The 17278-nt window shown below is 42.8% G+C and overlaps 1 protein-coding gene and 1 pseudogene across 2 annotated transcripts in view; one reads left to right on the top strand and one right to left on the bottom strand.

Moving 5' to 3' along the window:
• Positions 1-17278, bottom strand: part of GLDC (glycine decarboxylase) — a 79851-nt gene that overhangs the window by 14310 nt on the left and 48263 nt on the right. For both annotated transcript variants that reach the window (XM_036878854.2, XM_036878855.2), the window contains exons 16-20: positions 11175-11250; positions 6099-6224; positions 4521-4670; positions 3210-3322; positions 1782-1923 (exon numbers count right to left, since the gene is read on the bottom strand). In XM_036878854.2, the coding sequence (XP_036734749.2) occupies positions 1782-1923; positions 3210-3322; positions 4521-4670; positions 6099-6224; positions 11175-11250 (607 nt within the window). The remainder of the gene's footprint in view (positions 1-1781; positions 1924-3209; positions 3323-4520; positions 4671-6098; positions 6225-11174; positions 11251-17278) is intronic.
• Positions 13234-15561, top strand: LOC118908864 (DCN1-like protein 2; annotated as a pseudogene).

The raw sequence follows: 17278 nt of genomic DNA on the forward strand, positions 1-17278 counted from the left end.
ATCCAATAAAATAGGGTACCCCAAAGTCCAAAGGAGAGGACAGTTCTTGCCAGGCTGGTCAAAGAAGCATTCCTAAAGTAAGAGCTAGAACTTGAGTGGGAACTTAGAAATAGGTAGAATTTGGATAAGGAGAGAGAAAGGGCAAGGTGATCCAGATGATAAAAATGGCAAAAACCAGTGTGGAAGGGAAGGCACATGGCTGTAGTCTGGAGTTACTATAGAGCCTAACAGGTTGTAACTATCTCTTGCAACCTCGAACCCTTGCTAGGAAGGACTTGGACTTGGTTTAGCCAGTTGGTCTCAACCTGTGCATCAGAGTCACCAAGCAGCTTGATGGCCAGCCCTACTCCACATGTGCTGAACTTGATTCTCTCTGGGATGGGTCCTAGGCATTTGCATTTTGGGAGAATCCCCTGAGGATTCTGTGTGGGTTAGTGAGACCCTGTGGGAAGGCAAAGGGAAGCCAGGAGAGGACTTGGGCCCTTAGGGGATCTAAGCAGTCCCGTTGGGAGTGACCAAGATGGGCTGCAGCAGGGAGAGAAAAAGGTAGTTCTAGAGTCCAGGTGATAAGAAACAACAATAGCCTAAAATAACCAGAGGGCCCAAGGTCAGAGGCAACTTAAACCCAACTTTATTATTTCCTTTTTAAAACCGAGGCTCTGTCTGGTGTTCCCGGCACTGCCCAAACCAGCCTTGGGGCATTTTCTGTACGTGGGAAATCATCTCTAACCCAAATACATCCAAGCAAATAACCCAGGTTTACAGGACCTAGGGACCAAAAGGAAGCTGGGAATTAGATTGTTTGCGAAGCAGCAGACCTTTTATTGTGACTGTTTTTGTTGTTGGTACTATTTGCAAAACAACTCATATCATTTTTAAAAGCTTTAGTTTTTAGGTTTTAAGTCTCTGAGGTACAGAATTGTTGTTCTAGCTGCCCAGGAAGTTTTCATTAAGAATCATAAATGCCACACTGTTCAAGAATAACAGCCAGCCCCAAGGACTCATCCAGCATAATTTGCATAGTTGAGTTTTAGGGTTTTGTTTCACCAGAAGTCAACCTTCCTTTAAGGAGGGGAGCCAGTTTGGAAAGCTGCTTTACTTTTCGGCTGAACAAGTGTTCCTCTCCAATGCAGTTTTGTCAACCCAGAGGTAGGCAGTCCAGTTGGAACAAGAGCTGGGTAAAATAAACCCTGGCCCTCGTGTATTTTGAGAAACACACAGGAAGGAAGCCTGTTCTCTGACAGTTTAATTAGACCCAAGAGTGCAATTCCATAGGCTCTGAAGGGCAAAGAAACACCCAATTAATCAAATTTCTGCTACTTTTCATCCTATTTTCCGGGATCCCAAGAAATAAAACTTCTCCAGCAAAATGACATATATTCCTAAAAGTCATCCCAGGATCTCAACCAAGTGTAATGATTATTACATGCACTGTATTTAACTTGCAAGGGGCCATACAAACCCTACAGGAAACCAAATGACGTGGCCAGAACACCCATATGACTCACTGAACTCTGTCTGGAAAAATCTATCTGGCATGTCAGTTTCTCTGAAGTTAAACCCAGTGTGAGAAGGCCAAGGAAATAGCAAAATGAAGCAGAGATGAAATGAATTTTAGCTGATCTCCTTGAGAAGGTTTCATCTACCCAGTTCAGTCTTTATTGAACCACATCTCAGCTCGTGGATTTCTTCATTTTTAGGTCAAGAATGAATCTGCAGCCTCAGTTTCCCACCCAAAAATAACATCCCCCACCCACCTAACAGACATTCACAGGCCTCACCTTTATGTACGCCCATGAAATGGGCAAGATGGAGCTGGAGCCCCATGGGGCAGCGCTGACAGTGCCCACGGGCCGGGTATCCTCGCTTGGCTTTACTGACATGATGGGATGATTGGGCAGAAAAGGGGCAAGATGCTTCTTCCTGCATTTTTTTAAGTATGAATTTAGAAGATGTAAAAAGACACAGTACAACCAAACAAGCAAGTGCTGGGCCCTCCCAGGAAGCTCTCTTCCTAGCAGGGGACGGGACCTGACACCTGTGAAGAAGCAGATGTCCAGGAAGTGTCCCGTCCTTCCTCCTCCTTGGAAAGCATGGCTCACCAGCCATCAGCGTCCCAGGCAGCTCACCGAGAACTGCGGCAGAGGGTTCGACAATGGCGGGCAGCCATGAGTTAGGTCGCAGTCATGGGTTCCCCAGGATGTGGGGCCATCCCAGGCCTGTGCACCTAAGGGATCTACAAGGGGGTTGCTGAGAAGGAACCCCACGGGGCCATACAGAGGCTAGCATGTGATACAACTCCCCCACCTCCCCCCCAGCCAAGGCACTGGGGCTCCCAGCATCCCTGAAGGCTGGCCCCTCTGGCACAATTTTGGAAGACTGAGAAAGCTCAACAAACAGCTGCTCAGCCTCATTTTCACAAAATGATTCAATTTCAGTGTAAAAAGTTACCAACAGCTATGAGATATTCCTTTAGTCTTACTCTAATTTCATCCAGTTCTTTCCAGTAATAAGGTTTGTTTCCTCATTACTTATCTCAGAAATAATTAGAATTCAGGCTGCAAAGTGTTTGACACCTTACATGTAATTTACTTTTGTGTGTGTGAGAACATTTAAGTTCAACTCTTAGCAAATCTCAAATATACAATACAGTGTTATCAGCTATAGTCATCTTGCTTTTCAGCAGATCCTCGGAGTTTATTATCTAATAAGCTGAAACTCTGTGCCCTTTTACCAACCTTTCCCCATTTTCCCAGTCCCCTAGGTCCTGGCAACCACTTTTCTACTATTTCTTTTTGTTTTTATTAGATAATTCACTTCCAATGTAACCATCAGCTGATTTTAAAAAGAAAAGCTGCTTGGAAGTCAGTTAAAATCTAAGAGGCACCTCCAGGTGCTAATATTCCAGTTCTGAACCATAATGCTCCAGGAGAGCTCCTTATTGATTGCTGTTAATAAACCTGCCATGTCTGTGCATGACTAGAAGCTTAGTGTGGCCGATCAAGCAGTATGGTTAATAAAGTCTAATTATGCTCTTCTTCAGACTTACCCTAAAAGCACCCCTTTGACTGCTCCCCAGTCCCTGCAGGCGACTACACATGAAGCATCCCTGATGCTTGAAGACCTCCCCAGGAAGAAGAGTGAGTCTGGGGCCATCCCTTCCTTCTCAGTCTCCACAGCCACCCTAAAACCAGCTGCCCAGAACTCACACTCCGATGGGCCCCATGCCAGGGCCACCCCCTCCATGGGGGATGCAGAAGGTCTTGTGAAGATTTAGGTGTGAGACATCAGACCCAAAGTCTCCAGGGCGGCAGATTCCCACCTATCACAAAGGGGAAGAGCCAAACAAATGTCAAGAGCTTGGAAGGGTGCTCTCCCTTCAGAGGAAAGGCAGGCCACACTGGTCACAGACAGCCTCAAATCTGGCTGAGTTCTGTAGTCAAAACCTGGCATCCCATAGGCACTCAGCTTGTGGTTCCTATGGAAACAGCAACTGATCATTTAGCCTAATTTAGATTTTAAAATACCAATTTGAATATATAGTCAATTCCTAATTATCCATTCCAAGAGGGAGGAGAGGAAGTGCCCCTAGCACAAGAAAAAGTGGTACCACCTTGCTGGCAAAACAGGCACCTTCCACCCAGCAGCTCTACCTCCCTCCACATGGTTGTCTTTGGGTATCGCGCACGTGACCAAAGGGACCCTTTGGGCACACTAATGGAGGGGCTGCAGGGCCGCCCAAGAGAATGCTGAGTCAAGCAAGAGGAAGGAAGGCTGGCAGTTTTCCTGAGACCATCTTGATACCAGCCACAACATTCAACAGGCATTCCTGCCACGCTGGCATTAGGGATGATTTTGAATATGGCCAAAGTTAAAGAGTACATTCATGCTATTGAAGCAATAGACAAACCTGGATTACAATTTACAAAGGGAAGCACACAGAAGCAAAGCAAGCAGGAAGAGTCTGGAATGGTAAAACAGACAAATAAAAAAACAATAGAAAGTGACAAGTTGAGAAGACTCTCAAAGAGATCCCAGTGGTGCTGTATGGCATTTCCTCAGAGGTGCACAGGGCAGAGCCCCCAGCCTGCCGCTCAGTAGTCAGTTCTGGCCCTTTGGGGACAGAACTACTCTGCTGCTTTACACTGATGAAGGTGAAGCCAGGTTAACGGCTTGTCCAAGGCCATAGGAGACCAGCATCCATCGGTGGCCTGAACTGGGTCTTTATTCCTTCAGGAAGGGGGTGCAGGTGACTTTCTTCCCTGTAGCACTCCCAGGGGATTGCACCTGCGACTAGCTGAAGACATTCAGTCATTCCCTGCCTCCTTTCAACCTTTTCACCTCCTCCCCAGAATCCCCCATCAGCAACTTAGCGTCTGTAATCTCCGCAACATTTTGGCACTTTGTTTGACATAAAGTCAGCCTCAGTTCTTAATTCAGTTTTAAGCCAACTATCAAAAAGAGAAAAGAAACATTTTTTCTTTAACCGTTTTCTCAGGGGCCCCTCTCGTATTGCCTACCTGGGCATTCATATTTGCCCCGTCCAGGTAGACCTGTCCTCCGTGTTGGTGGATCAGGTCACACACGTCACCAACATTCTCCTCAAACACACCATTGGTGGACGGGTACGTAATCATGATTGCTGCCAGGTTCTCCTTGTGTTTATCCACCTGTGGGGCAGAACAGGGCAGAGACACAAAGGACAAAACATTTCTTTCTCGGCCAAACCCTTTCATTTGATTTTAAAGGATTAAGAAAGATGAAGTCTTGGTGTCTTTTCATCTCTGGAGGCATCTCAAAGTATGATAACAACAATAAAAGATCCACAATCATTATCCTTTCAGAAATCATTCCAGAGAAGTAACAAGATCCCTTCAGGGCAGGTCTCCATGGTCAAGGCCAAAACACTGTTCAGAAGATTTCTGGATATTTTGGGCTCAACTCCCTAAGGTGGTTTTCCTTCAGTTCAAGTCATCTCAGTAATCACTTTGGATCTTTTTGGTTCCAGACATGTCTGTTCTCACAGTTATCTGTCTGCCCATCTTGCCATATCCACTCTTATTCCCTTTCCTTCCTATTCTGCTAAAATTAGAATTCTCACAAAAAGTGTTCTGCTCTGATAAAAAAAAAAAATCTCCCACATTTTTCCTTTTGACAGAAGGCAAGCATATATAAAAGGCATGTTACTGATTTTTTTGGCCAGCAAGTCAGAACAGGCTCATATGGAAATAAAAAAAATAAAATGTTTAAAGGCCATATCATAAATAGGAGAGACTTAATAAGACTTAATAATTACAACTACTGCTCAGAGTATTTGTTGGTAAAAACTTTGTGGAGCGATAGAAGGGTGAGGTGTATGAAAGAGAGAGCAGTGTTGTGCGTTTTCAGTTTCTGTTTCAAGGCAGTTCATGAGATTCTCAGCCTCCATGCCTAACAACCCCAACAAAATCGCATTGCTATTCAGCTGATCTCCTTCCCTCTGAAGATGCAGCCTCCAGTCCACCCTGGGAAAGCAGATATGGTTGCTAGGCAACCCCTGCCTGGAGGTCGGAGGTTGGGCGTGGGGGCTGGTGTTGCAGGAAGGAGGGGGAAACTCAGCAGGTAATAGCTGGAGCAGTCCCAGACATTTTCAAAATGCATGTTTATGTTTTAATTCCCAAAACAAAGATTGAGAATAACTGACTGCTAGTTCGATTATTAATGGGGGGAGGAGAGGAAGGTTGGGCAGAAGGAGGCAGGTGGGTCCTGCAAGGGGTACCCTTACTACCACATGAATAATTCATTCAGTTTCTTGCACATATGAATTAGAGGATGGGACTTCAGTTTAAAGGCCCTTCTCCCTGTTGGGGAAGGATGAGGTAAACTAGACTGTGGTCAATTTCAACCTGGACCAAAAACGTGACTGTTGTTTTTATTTTTCTTACAGAAACAGGTTTTCTGATTTTACACCACTTTCCCTAGACCCATTCAGAGGAGGAACTGCAGTCTTTTAATTAGAATGCAAAAAACATGATACTGCTATAAATCATCCAGTCCCTGATCCCCACCACATCTTCCCACCCCAGATCTCTCCCATCTGTTAAGTGAAAGACAGGTACCATGGCCTTGAGGTGACCCGTGTCAATATTCCCATATTTATCCACCTCCACTGGTTGAATCTTCATGCCTGCCATGTGGGCACTTGCGGGATTGGTCCCATGTGCTGATTTCGGAATGAGACAAACCTTAGAAATGGAGTGAAGGAAGAAAGAAAAAGGAAAAATAATCAACAGGCTATTCATAATGACAGAAAAGTCCTACAACATGCTTGAAGCACAGTTAAATAGGTACCACTTTTTTTCTTTAAACTGACCACTAGTGCCTTAAAAGCTGCTACAATTTCATTACTACTGTATTGCAAAGCAAAGTCCAAAAGAGGAGTTTCCATTTGTATCCCCAAGTATTGTTCCCTAAAGACTTTTAGAACATTAATACTCTCCACCCTCAGCCCAGCACTCCAAAAATAGGCCTGGACTTTTTCTAACCATGTTTCAGTCATAATATCTAGAAAGCATCTTCTAAGAACATGAGGTTATAAGTTAAACTCTAGGGCTCAAATGCCCACAGCACAGCTTCGGTGCTCTGTGTGGCTCTTCTGAGGTCCAGGAAAAGATAATGATGGACATAATTCCAAGGCCTCCTAGTGCTGACACACCAATTACATCATCATTTATGGGATGGTCATACCGTGCAATGAATTGCTAGTTGCCAAGAGAATCATAAACAAAGTATGAAAACCAATCCAACCCGGCCCTGTGCTCCCGTGGCTTGCTCACTGGCAGTGCTGGCAGAGGTATAAATGAATGTCTGGAGCCCACAGGTGCTATAGGGATTCAGAACAAGGGGGTGGCACTTGAAGTGGAAGAGCTTGAAGGAAAATGTTCCAAGAGCTAGAGCCTAAGCTAAAGTTTAAGGATGTGTTGAATTCTTAGGGGAGGGGGAAGGGGGGTACAATGATAGAATTCCCAGATTTAAATCATTTTCATTTCCTGATAGATCTGATGACACTCTATTAGAGGAAAGGACATCACGGTTTTCTTCTCAACAGAAAAGTAACAAGGAGAAAAAATGATCACACTGAAAAGAATCTTTTTTATTTATAAATCTCAGAGCCAGTATTGCAACCCCTGGAAGAGAAACGGATGGGCATTGTAAAAATGAGTTTATGAAGGGAATGCTTAGTTTACAGCTGTTTCCTTAAAAAAGAGTGAAGTTGTCTACTTAAGAAAAATACGTGTGCACAGAAAGAGAACTGTAACCACAGGCAAATGAGAAATTACTTTATTGCTCTGCTGCTGACAGGGAAGTTTGTGCTTCTTTTGAATGGTTACTGGTCTCCTGCTAGTTATGCTGTGTTATCCTCAAATTCTTTTTCTTGTTTAAATGTTGCCCTTTTGTATTAAATTTTTTCTTTAATTTCTCAGACCAAAGCTGGAGTCCTTGTCCTTCCCCACAATGTATTTTTATTCTACCAAAGAAGGATCTTCGGATAAAAGGATCCCTTCTAGGCAAAACAATGATCAAGGAAGGGAAAGGATGGTATTAAAAATGAATATAAAATATTCGTTAAGGACTTAAATTAAGAATTCATACTAGAGAAGTTATGCTGAAACAAAAACATTTGAGCTAAAAATATCAACCATCCTGTGGTACACTGAATAATAGGCCCCCAAAGTTGTCCACATCCTTATGCTACTTTATATGGCAAAAGGGACTTTGCATGTGTAACTGAGTTAAAGGGTCCTGAAATGAGCCATTGAGTATCTTGAGACCGGATCCTGAAATCTAGATTTTGGGTCCTAAATAGATTCACAGGTGTTCTCATCGGGGGGAGGCAGAGGGAAATTTGACTAGAGAGGAAGTAAGAGACGTGATGACTGAACAAGAAGTTGGAGTAATGGAAGGAAGGGGCTATGAGTCAAGGAATGCAGGAGGCCTCCAGAAGCTATGAAAGGCAAAAAAACAGATTCCTTCCTGGGTCCTCCAGAAGGAACCAGCCGTGCCAAAACCTGGACTTCAGCCAAGTGAATACAACTTCTGACATGCAGCCTCCGTAACTGTAAGAAAATAAATCTGTGTTGTTTTAAGCCACAAGTTTGTGGTAGTTTGTTATAATGGCCACAGGAAAGTAATACACATGCTGATATAAGGAGCAACAGAAGAAAAAAGTCTCAGTGGTTTTGTCAATGACTCATTTATATGTTCCCGTTAGACATTCCTGGTTTTCTATGGGGATTTAGGAAACTTTGTTTTTTAACATCATTTTTTCTTCACTTTAAAATTACAGGGACATGGAAATAACAGGACCCAGATTTGATGCTTTAGATTATCCAAAACAAATCCTCTTTGGTGCATTTATGCCCATTTCTGTGTTTTCCTAACTTCTCAGTGGTGCCTGGCATAGACCCCACATAGCTCATCCTCTAAGACTTGCGTGAGTGAAAGATGGAGGAGGAGCACTCCTTCACAGGGGAAATCGGTGTCTTAGCCCTGGTAAAATCCAATAACTACAGGTTGCTACTTTGTGCAGTTGGGAAGAGAAAACTCCCAGATAAGTTTTGGGGGTTGTTTTTTGGTGTTTTTTTGGGTCAGTGTATGGGAAACTCAACTCAGCCTCTGATCAACAAACCTGAGTTCATACTTGACTGGAAATTTGAGTCAATAATTATAAAGTGCTTAGGATAGAGCCTGGCACAAGGTGATTGCAATATAAGTGTTTGTTAAGTAAATTTGCATTCTCCCAAATTAAACTGGTAAATCAAGAACTTGGCTGTTGCTTTTTAGGAACCTCTGAAATTTAGCCTAAGAGTAAATGTGAAAGTAACTTCCCAAAACAGCTGAACAAGAGAATCATCATGAACCCAGGCAGTTCTGTAGCACGTGATATCCCCACACTCTTTTTTTTAAAAAGAAGGATCTATTTGACCGGATTCCATTAGGGTCCATTGTGCAGGAGCAGCTGTCTCAGGCTTGTCTGATACAGAAAAATCCTCCCTGATTACTTGAATAATATGCCATTTTCTTCTTCTCTAAAACAGTTGGCTTGAATTAAAATCTTAAATCTAGAAAGAATGCCAATACTTCCAAGCTGAGGAGTTCTGTATTTCTGTAAGTTCACTGACTGGAGGGCCTTCCCTGCTTTGCCCTCCTTCTGCACCCACCCCGCTAAAATGCAAGGTCCAGCTCCTCTCCATCCTTCAGAATGGAAAAGCTTCTTGTGTCACTTCAGTGATAGCAGAGTGGAGATGGTACAAGAAGAAATGTCACACACAAGGGGACTGAGAGAGAAGGGAGGTCTGGAAAACACACAGAGAAGGAAAAGGAGCCAGAAAGTATCTGAGTCACTGAAGAGCTCTGCCCAGACCCAATCAAAAGTTCTCTCATCCTTTCTTCTTGCCCTTTCTGGTTTGGTCCCACCGCTGAGATGTTCCCAGATACTTCCTGGTGTTGGACTGGAGAGCTGGGAAACAATGAGTGGGAAGCATCACGGAGTGGGTGGAACCCGGATTTGAACTGGCCCTCTGTCATTAGCTCAACACCGCCTTCCAGGAGCACCACAGTGTGGATCTTGGTGGCCTCTCCATAAAGCAGGGGTGGGAGTGAGGGTGAGGTAGGGAAGCCACGTGGAGATGGCCACACGAGATTAACAGATCTCTTCCCAGGACCCCCACACACTTCATGGTTACAGCGCATAAGGACAAGGAGTTCCAGGGGCTACCTCAACACAGAAGCCAAGGACACAGAAGAGGGAACTTTTAACATCAGTAGTCAGGAATCCTTCCACTGGACAACTGGAGCTTCAATATTTCCTTTCTGATTCTATGACAACACTGAGACTCTGAGGTCTAAAGAACAGTTATAGTTCTAAACAAACCCTTCCTCAGAAAGTTAATTCAAAACTATGAGAAAACCCAAGTGAAAAAAACCAAGTTGGCATGCCAGAGATTGTGTCTATCTCATTTACCTCTTGATCTCTCTCTGGACTGGCACATGCAGGGCCTTGCATGTGGCCAGTATTCAGTAACTTATTCAATTAATGAATGTCCTGTTTTTCAAAGGTCTTCAAAAATCAGTTCTATTCCCCAACCAGGTCAAAGGCCTGGGAAAACACACCTGTGGAAGCAAGATGAATAAAAAAGGGAAGGAGGGAGAAAATGTTTCTTCCTCATATTTTGAAAGGGAAGTGATACAGTTTTTAGAATCATCATAGCAAAATCCAGGCAACTAGCCATAAACTATCTTCTATATTAATAAAGCCAGGAATGGACTAAGATCGGGCCACCCCTACTGCACCCTACCTACTTAGGTAGCCAGAACCATCCTTTCTCAGACTCCTGTGATAGCCAGATGCTTTGGCCTGCTCCTGGCTCCCACCCACAGCTCCTTTGAGGAACTCCACTCCCACAGCTCCATGGAAGTTCTGGCTCAATGTTGGTCATCATCAGAATGAAAGCCCCAGGAACACAGACCTCATTCAGCTCAGCTGCCAAAGGCACTGCCTCTGGGGGTTACTGGAGTCCTGTCAAGCCCATTAGCACCCGCTGGTCCCCACAGGGTCCCCAAGAGCAGTTTGGACCTTGGAAACTAGACTCTCATACCCAAAGCAAACAATAAAGCAGAACTGTGAACTCAGCTCCATGTCTTCTTTTGTTGTTTAGAGTTGACAATCACTTAGTAGAGAACTTACTTATTCAATAAATATTTTTTGAGCATACATACGACCAGAACTGTGCTTAGGCACAGTAGGAGTTACAGAAGAATTAAAACTGGGTCCGTGCCTTTTGTCCAAGCCTAGGGCCAGGGCTAAGCCATGAAGAGGAGACTTGGAATGGCAGCATTCCCGTCCCTTCGTCCGTTGCACCCTTGGGAGCACAGTTCTACAGCCAATGGACTGATTTTTCCAGACTGGGTTTGAGCAAACCCTTTTATTTTTTAATTTTTTCCCTCAAAACGGTCCAGTGAAATGTCTTGGAGGCAAGAAGAGTAATGGCCAGTTCACAGAAATTTGTGTCTTGATTGTATATTCCCCCAGCTGCTTCCAAGAAGGCTTGGAGGAAGGTGTCCCCAGAACGAAAGTTTCCCTGAGAGCTGTACCCACTGCCAGGGGTGAGCAAGCACTTCCTGTCCATACTTACTGTTCTGTGTCTCTCTCCTTTCCTGTCTAAGTAAGCTCGGATAATGGCCAGCCCAGCATATTCCCCCTGGGCTCCACTGCAAAGACAAGAAGAGAAGTATCAGGGCTCTGGGCCTCTTTGCTGTCATTTACTCATTCAGTATTCACTGGACCTGGGCTGCATGTTCACCAGTGTGTGACACAAAGTCACTTCAGGACACCATGGAAATCTCCCCTAGGATCTCTGCACAAACCTAAAGGTCTTGAGCAGTCATTGAACAGCACCCAGTCTGCACTGATACTCACCCACTCCTACTCAGAGAAGGGCTTTTGGACCCTTAGTCAAGACCATGCACCTAAAAATCTTTTTTATTATGGAAAATTTCAAAATTATACCAAATAGAAAGAAGAACATAAGGAACTACCATGTGCCTGTCACCAAGCTTCAATAAATTACTAGATCATGGTCAATCTTGACTCCAACTTGTTCCCTCCCTAACCCGCTTTCACTCCAAACTAGATTATTTTGAAGCAAACCCCAAGCATCATATCAAAACCTCATCATATCAATTTGAAAGACTTCTTAGGTGTCTTTCAAAGATAAGAATTATTTTTAAAAATATAACTACAGTTATCTTCACAACACCAAATATTTAGTCACAGTTCCCCAAAGGAACTATGCACTTTGAATATGGCACCCCCACCCTCAGTCTCGGGCTCAGCTTTCCCGGGTCCCACATGCATACAGCTGCAAGAGGCTGGCCCTGCCCATCTCAACAGTCCTTGAAGGCACCACTTTTAGAGCCAATTAATGACTAACATTCCAGTGAATGATGCTGACTCAGTTGTAAACTGTTACTTAATATTCTCAGTTCTCTCTGCAGGAAGGAAAGGGAAGTGAATAGTAGGTTTCTGAAACCCATTCAAAAAGCATATTTCCTCCATTTTGCAAAACTAAGCCCGCCATCCTTTAATTCTGTGGAAGGCCCAGTGGTTTTGGAACTCATCCTGTCTGCTCACCCTCTAACACTAAGATCATACTCTAAATGCAAGAGGCTTAAGAATTAATTAAACTTTTATTCTAAATGAAAAACTAAAGTTTTAAGCATTGGAAACAATTTTTGAGAGAATGCTGGGATGGAACCAGCTAGGTTTGAAATGTGTGCAAACCAGTGTAGGGCACTGATGGTCTGGTGCCAGGAGCCGGCAGGGTTGTTGATTTAAGGCTCAGCGTGAGGAGAGGACAGAGAGCAGGGAAGCATCTGTGGGGGAAGGGCTTGGAGCCTGGCTGCAGAACGGAAGGGCAGTGGTGATTCCCAGAGCATGGGCACCCCAGAGCAACAGAGGAGGCTGGCTGAGCTAAGTAATAATAATAAATATACGCTGTTGCATTAATTAAGCACCTCCTACTTACCACACACTCAGCACAGACTGAGCATAGGTAAATGGCAGCCCCTGTTGTTGCTGGTGGTAACAGAGAGCTTTTTACATCATCTTACTTAACTCTCCCAGTGCCCCCATGAGGTAGGTACCACCACCCCCATTTTGCATTTGAAGAAACTGAGGTCAGAGTATGACATGCCCAAATGGCCTACACTAACAGATGGAGACTTCGGGACAAGGATCCTCTCGCTTCCCCTGAAAGCGGTGCTGCTCCTCTAAGCATGCTGTGCTTCCCAAAGGATTAGGAGTCGTGGGAGCAAATGCTGGTTTTCCTTCACAGAGCCCTTGTCTGGCAATAGACGTAGACACTTTAGCTACACTTGAACGAAGGCCTGTCGCGTAAGACGTGGGGCACCCGGGCGCTCATCATCCACACTGAGTGTGCTATGCCTTCTCTCTGCTCTCTTCTGTGGAAGGGGGCATACACTGGTCTTCTGTTTTTGTACCTTCTGGAAAACAAGTTCTAGCCCATTTGATGTTTTTTATTTTGAGAAGAGGAAAATGAATACACCACATTTCAGCAAACCACTCACCACTAGGTACTTAGCCTCTCTGGTCTCATCTCTAACATGAGGACAATTACTGCCCGCCTTGAAGGGCAGGTGTGAGGAGCAATGAGGCAATCTGTGCTTATCATGATGCCTGGCACAGGGGAAATCTTGGCACCCATCACCACGGTCATCTTCATCTTCTTCATCAAAAGTGGTGCAGCCACCACGACCACCCTGAGCTCAGGCACTGTGCATGGGAACAGCAGCTTTGAAGGAACACTTCCACAACCCTCAACTGGGTTACCTTCCCTTCCCTTCCCTTCCCGAACCCCCACCAGCCAAATCCCACCCACTCTTCATCTAGTCCCAACTCAAGTTCTACCTCTTATGTAAAGCCTTTCCCAAAGTCACCAGTCTAGCTCCTCACCAGAGCCTGCAAATCCCCACATAACCTGTGGCTAGTATCCACCTCTTCACCTGTGTTTTTTGCCATCCTGTCTTGGCTCACTATTCTCCAGCCATCCAGGCCTCCTTCCTTCCCTGAAACACATCAAGCCAGCTCCTGCCTTAGGACTTTTGCACTAGATGGTCCTCCTGCTTGGCAAGCCCCTTCTCTAGATCTTCCCCGTCTGGCTTCTTGTCAACATGCAGGCCTCAGCTCAAATGTCACCTCCTCTGAGAACCCTTCCCTAAAGGCACACATCTTACCTGTCTTGATTAGTACTTTATTCTCTATGCCAAGACCACTGGCACAGAGGATGTTCAATAAATACTGCTGGGCTGATTATTTCTTTACCTCCTCCCAACTCTCACAGTATTTTACTCTACTCACTCTTCTAATTCCATCCTATACATGTTCTGAACATCAGGAACTATTATAGCTTTCATATTTACTTCGTGTGCCTATTCCATCTAATTTAGATGCTCAGCTTTGAGAGCAGGATCTAGATCTATATATTCCCTATGAGGAATTTCCTATGAGGGAATACATAGAACAGTATTCTGTGTGGATTAGCTCTGCAATAAATGTTCAGTAAATTTGTTCAAAACTGAGTTCCCTTCTTCAGCCCAGGCAAGCAACATTAATATCCTTTCTTCTGTGGAAGGGGACCCTAACAAATGGTTTCATGTTTCCCTCAGTGTTTTTTTCTGACTTCTCTTTATCTTGTCTCGTTGGAAGACTAATCAAGGTATTTAGAGTGGGGGGTCAAAGAAGAGACTGGCACTCTGAGCCTCTAATCCAAGGGAATGGTGATATGCAAAAGACTTGATCAGGAATGCTGGATGTTTTTTGCCTTAGACACTTAAAATCAGCTATGTTGCAACTTTTGTATAAGAAAGTACAAAAGATATGTTCTAAATAACAAACAAAGCTTACTACTCTGGTTCCATTAAAGTAAGGGATATTATTAGTGCCATCTGTTGTTGAAAAAGTATTATGAAAAATAACTACTTATCTGTATATTCCAGACTGAGACCATCTGAAAACTGCATGTGGAAGGGCAGCTAGAATAGTGGTTTCCTGACATCTGTTTGAAATGAAGTAGTTCATGGCCTGGACCTGCATGGCTGGCCACAGTGAGGACGCTGGGGATGGGAAGCCTCAGACCCACAGAAATGCCAAGTGAGCATAAGCTTAAACTGTCTTAGAAGAACAAGGCCCTCCAGGCATGGCATTCACTCAGACTAGTGAAAGAGCTGCCACATATTATACTGTTTGATACAGAATAAGTAAAAACTAGCAGACATCTCCCAAAACTCAGGCTCACTCTACAAAGAATCCACAAGAAATCTAGTAGACTATAAGAAGCTAGAATAACTGTGTAACAAGCACAATGATCCATAAGGTGAAAATAAACTGAGTTGATGGGATTCAACAGTTTTGTGATAATTAAACATATACCCTAATAGCATCAGTGTATAAGTACAGAATTTCAGGGCAGCTACTCAATATAAATTTAGCAAAAATAAAAGAGCTGGGGACAGAAACTGAAGATGGCATGACAAAACTAGGGTGATAGTTCAGATAGTTAACTCTTTTGCCAAGATTAGAACAAGAATTTCAGGACACAATAACCTCAAAGATATTTATCACTTTACCTTAACCTTTGCTAAGAGCTCTGAGCAAAAAGGTTGAGATTGAGAAATACTGCAACTTAGTTCTATCTGAAAGGATTAAATCTTTAGATCTTGGCAATAAATTTTTATTGGAATACCACACAAGATCAATCCCAAGGGACACTTGGAAACTTTTTTGCTGTATTTAGAAATATGATTTCAGATGATATGTCTGTGTGTGGTGATGAAGGAACATGGCCTGCTCTTAAAGATAATTCTGCAGAATATATATGGCCAGTAGTCACAGGTGGGAAGCATAAGTCTTAAAATGGAATTAAGATTATAAATGAATTACACCCTGTAAAGAAGGCATCTTGATCAGTTACTGTGTATATCTGTCACTGACTCCAGAAGTCATCCTTAACCAGTCACAAAATAAACTCTCTATTCTGCCTAAAGAATATGGTGGCTGACTTTGTGGACACCACAAGAGATTACATACGTTGGTTATTTTAGAATACATGGAGATAATTACTGCAGCGGCTGTTTTTTTTTTTTTAAAAGCTTTCTGTATGGTTTGAATATTCATGAAAAAGTAACATAGAACTCATCTTACAAGACTGCAGAATATGCTATAATTCATGATTTAAGGGGACTCCCAGCAGTCACCAAAACTCCTGCTGAATTATAATTATAGTATAGTATACTGTCCACAAAGTCAGCCACCAAATTCTTTAGGCAGAATAGAGAGTTTATTTTGTGACTGGTTAAGGATGACTTCTGGAGTCAGTGACAGATATACACAGTATACTATAATTACACTAAGAAAACAGCATTTGTGTTCTTAAGTAGGATATTGTATTTTTCAAGATAAAAGATTTTTAAAATGTGCCCTGAAGAAAATAATGTTACAGATCTTAACATTCTTAAATTTTAGTGCCGTGACTTAAGGTTTATATACATATATATATATATATATATATATATATATATATATATATATATATATGTATGTATGTATTTTTTTTCAAGTATCTGGATTTACCAGAATATCTAGACATTCTTCTGAAAATCATTTTATAGTTTTTAACATACTATTATAATTTGTACACTGATTGCTACACTGCATGTGTGATTTAAGAGCAGTTTTCTTTTAAGCTATTTACAAGTTAGTGGGCCTATTTTATTTCTAATAGTATTTGAACTTCCTAAGAAGCATTTTATGGTATGTTTTTTAAATATTTTATTACATAAAAACAAGATCTCAGATTCAAAAAGACAGATGCACCCCTATGTTTATTGCAGCACTATTTACAATAGCCGAGATTTGGAAGCAACCTAAGTGTCCATCAGTAGATGAATGGATAAAGATGTGGTACATATACACAATGGAATACTATTCAGCCACAAGAAGAAAACAAATCCTACCATTTGCAGCAACATGGATAGAGCTAGAGGGTACTATGCTCAGTAAAATAAGCCAGGCGGAGAAAGACAAGTACCAAATGATTTCCCTCATTTGTGGAGTATAACAACGAAGCAAAACTGAAGGAACAAACCAGCAGCAGACCCACAGACTCCAAGAAGGGACTAGTGGTTACTAAAGGGGAGGGGAGTAAGATGGGGTGGGTGGGGAGGGAGAGAGAAGGGGATTGAGGGATATTATGATTGGTGCACATGGTGTGGGGGGTGTCACAGAGAAGACAGTGTAGCACAGAGAAGAAAGTAGTGACTGTGGCATCTCACTACACTGATGGACAGTGATTGCAATGGGGTATCAGGGGGACTTGATAATATGTGTAAATGTAGTAACCACAATGTTTTTCATGTGAAACCTTCATAAGAGTATATCAGTGATACCTTAATAAAAATAAATAATAAATAAATATTTTATCACATTCAAAAAGACATTTTTCATGAAAAATGTTTCTTTTAGGAGTGGTTAATTATAAATTTGTTCATGAAAGTGAATTGTTTCTTTTCAACTATCTATAATGTCTAACATCTGGCCCATTGTATAAACTGTAACATTTGGAAGCTAAAATAAACATCCTTATCCAATAAGAACAAGATTTTTGTAGATACAAGCAAGATTATTCTAAAATTTATGTATAAAGTCAAAGTAACTGGAATA

This window comes from Manis pentadactyla, chromosome 3 (assembly GCF_030020395.1).
Source record: "Manis pentadactyla isolate mManPen7 chromosome 3, mManPen7.hap1, whole genome shotgun sequence".
Classification (NCBI taxonomy): Eukaryota; Metazoa; Chordata; class Mammalia; order Pholidota; family Manidae; genus Manis; species Manis pentadactyla.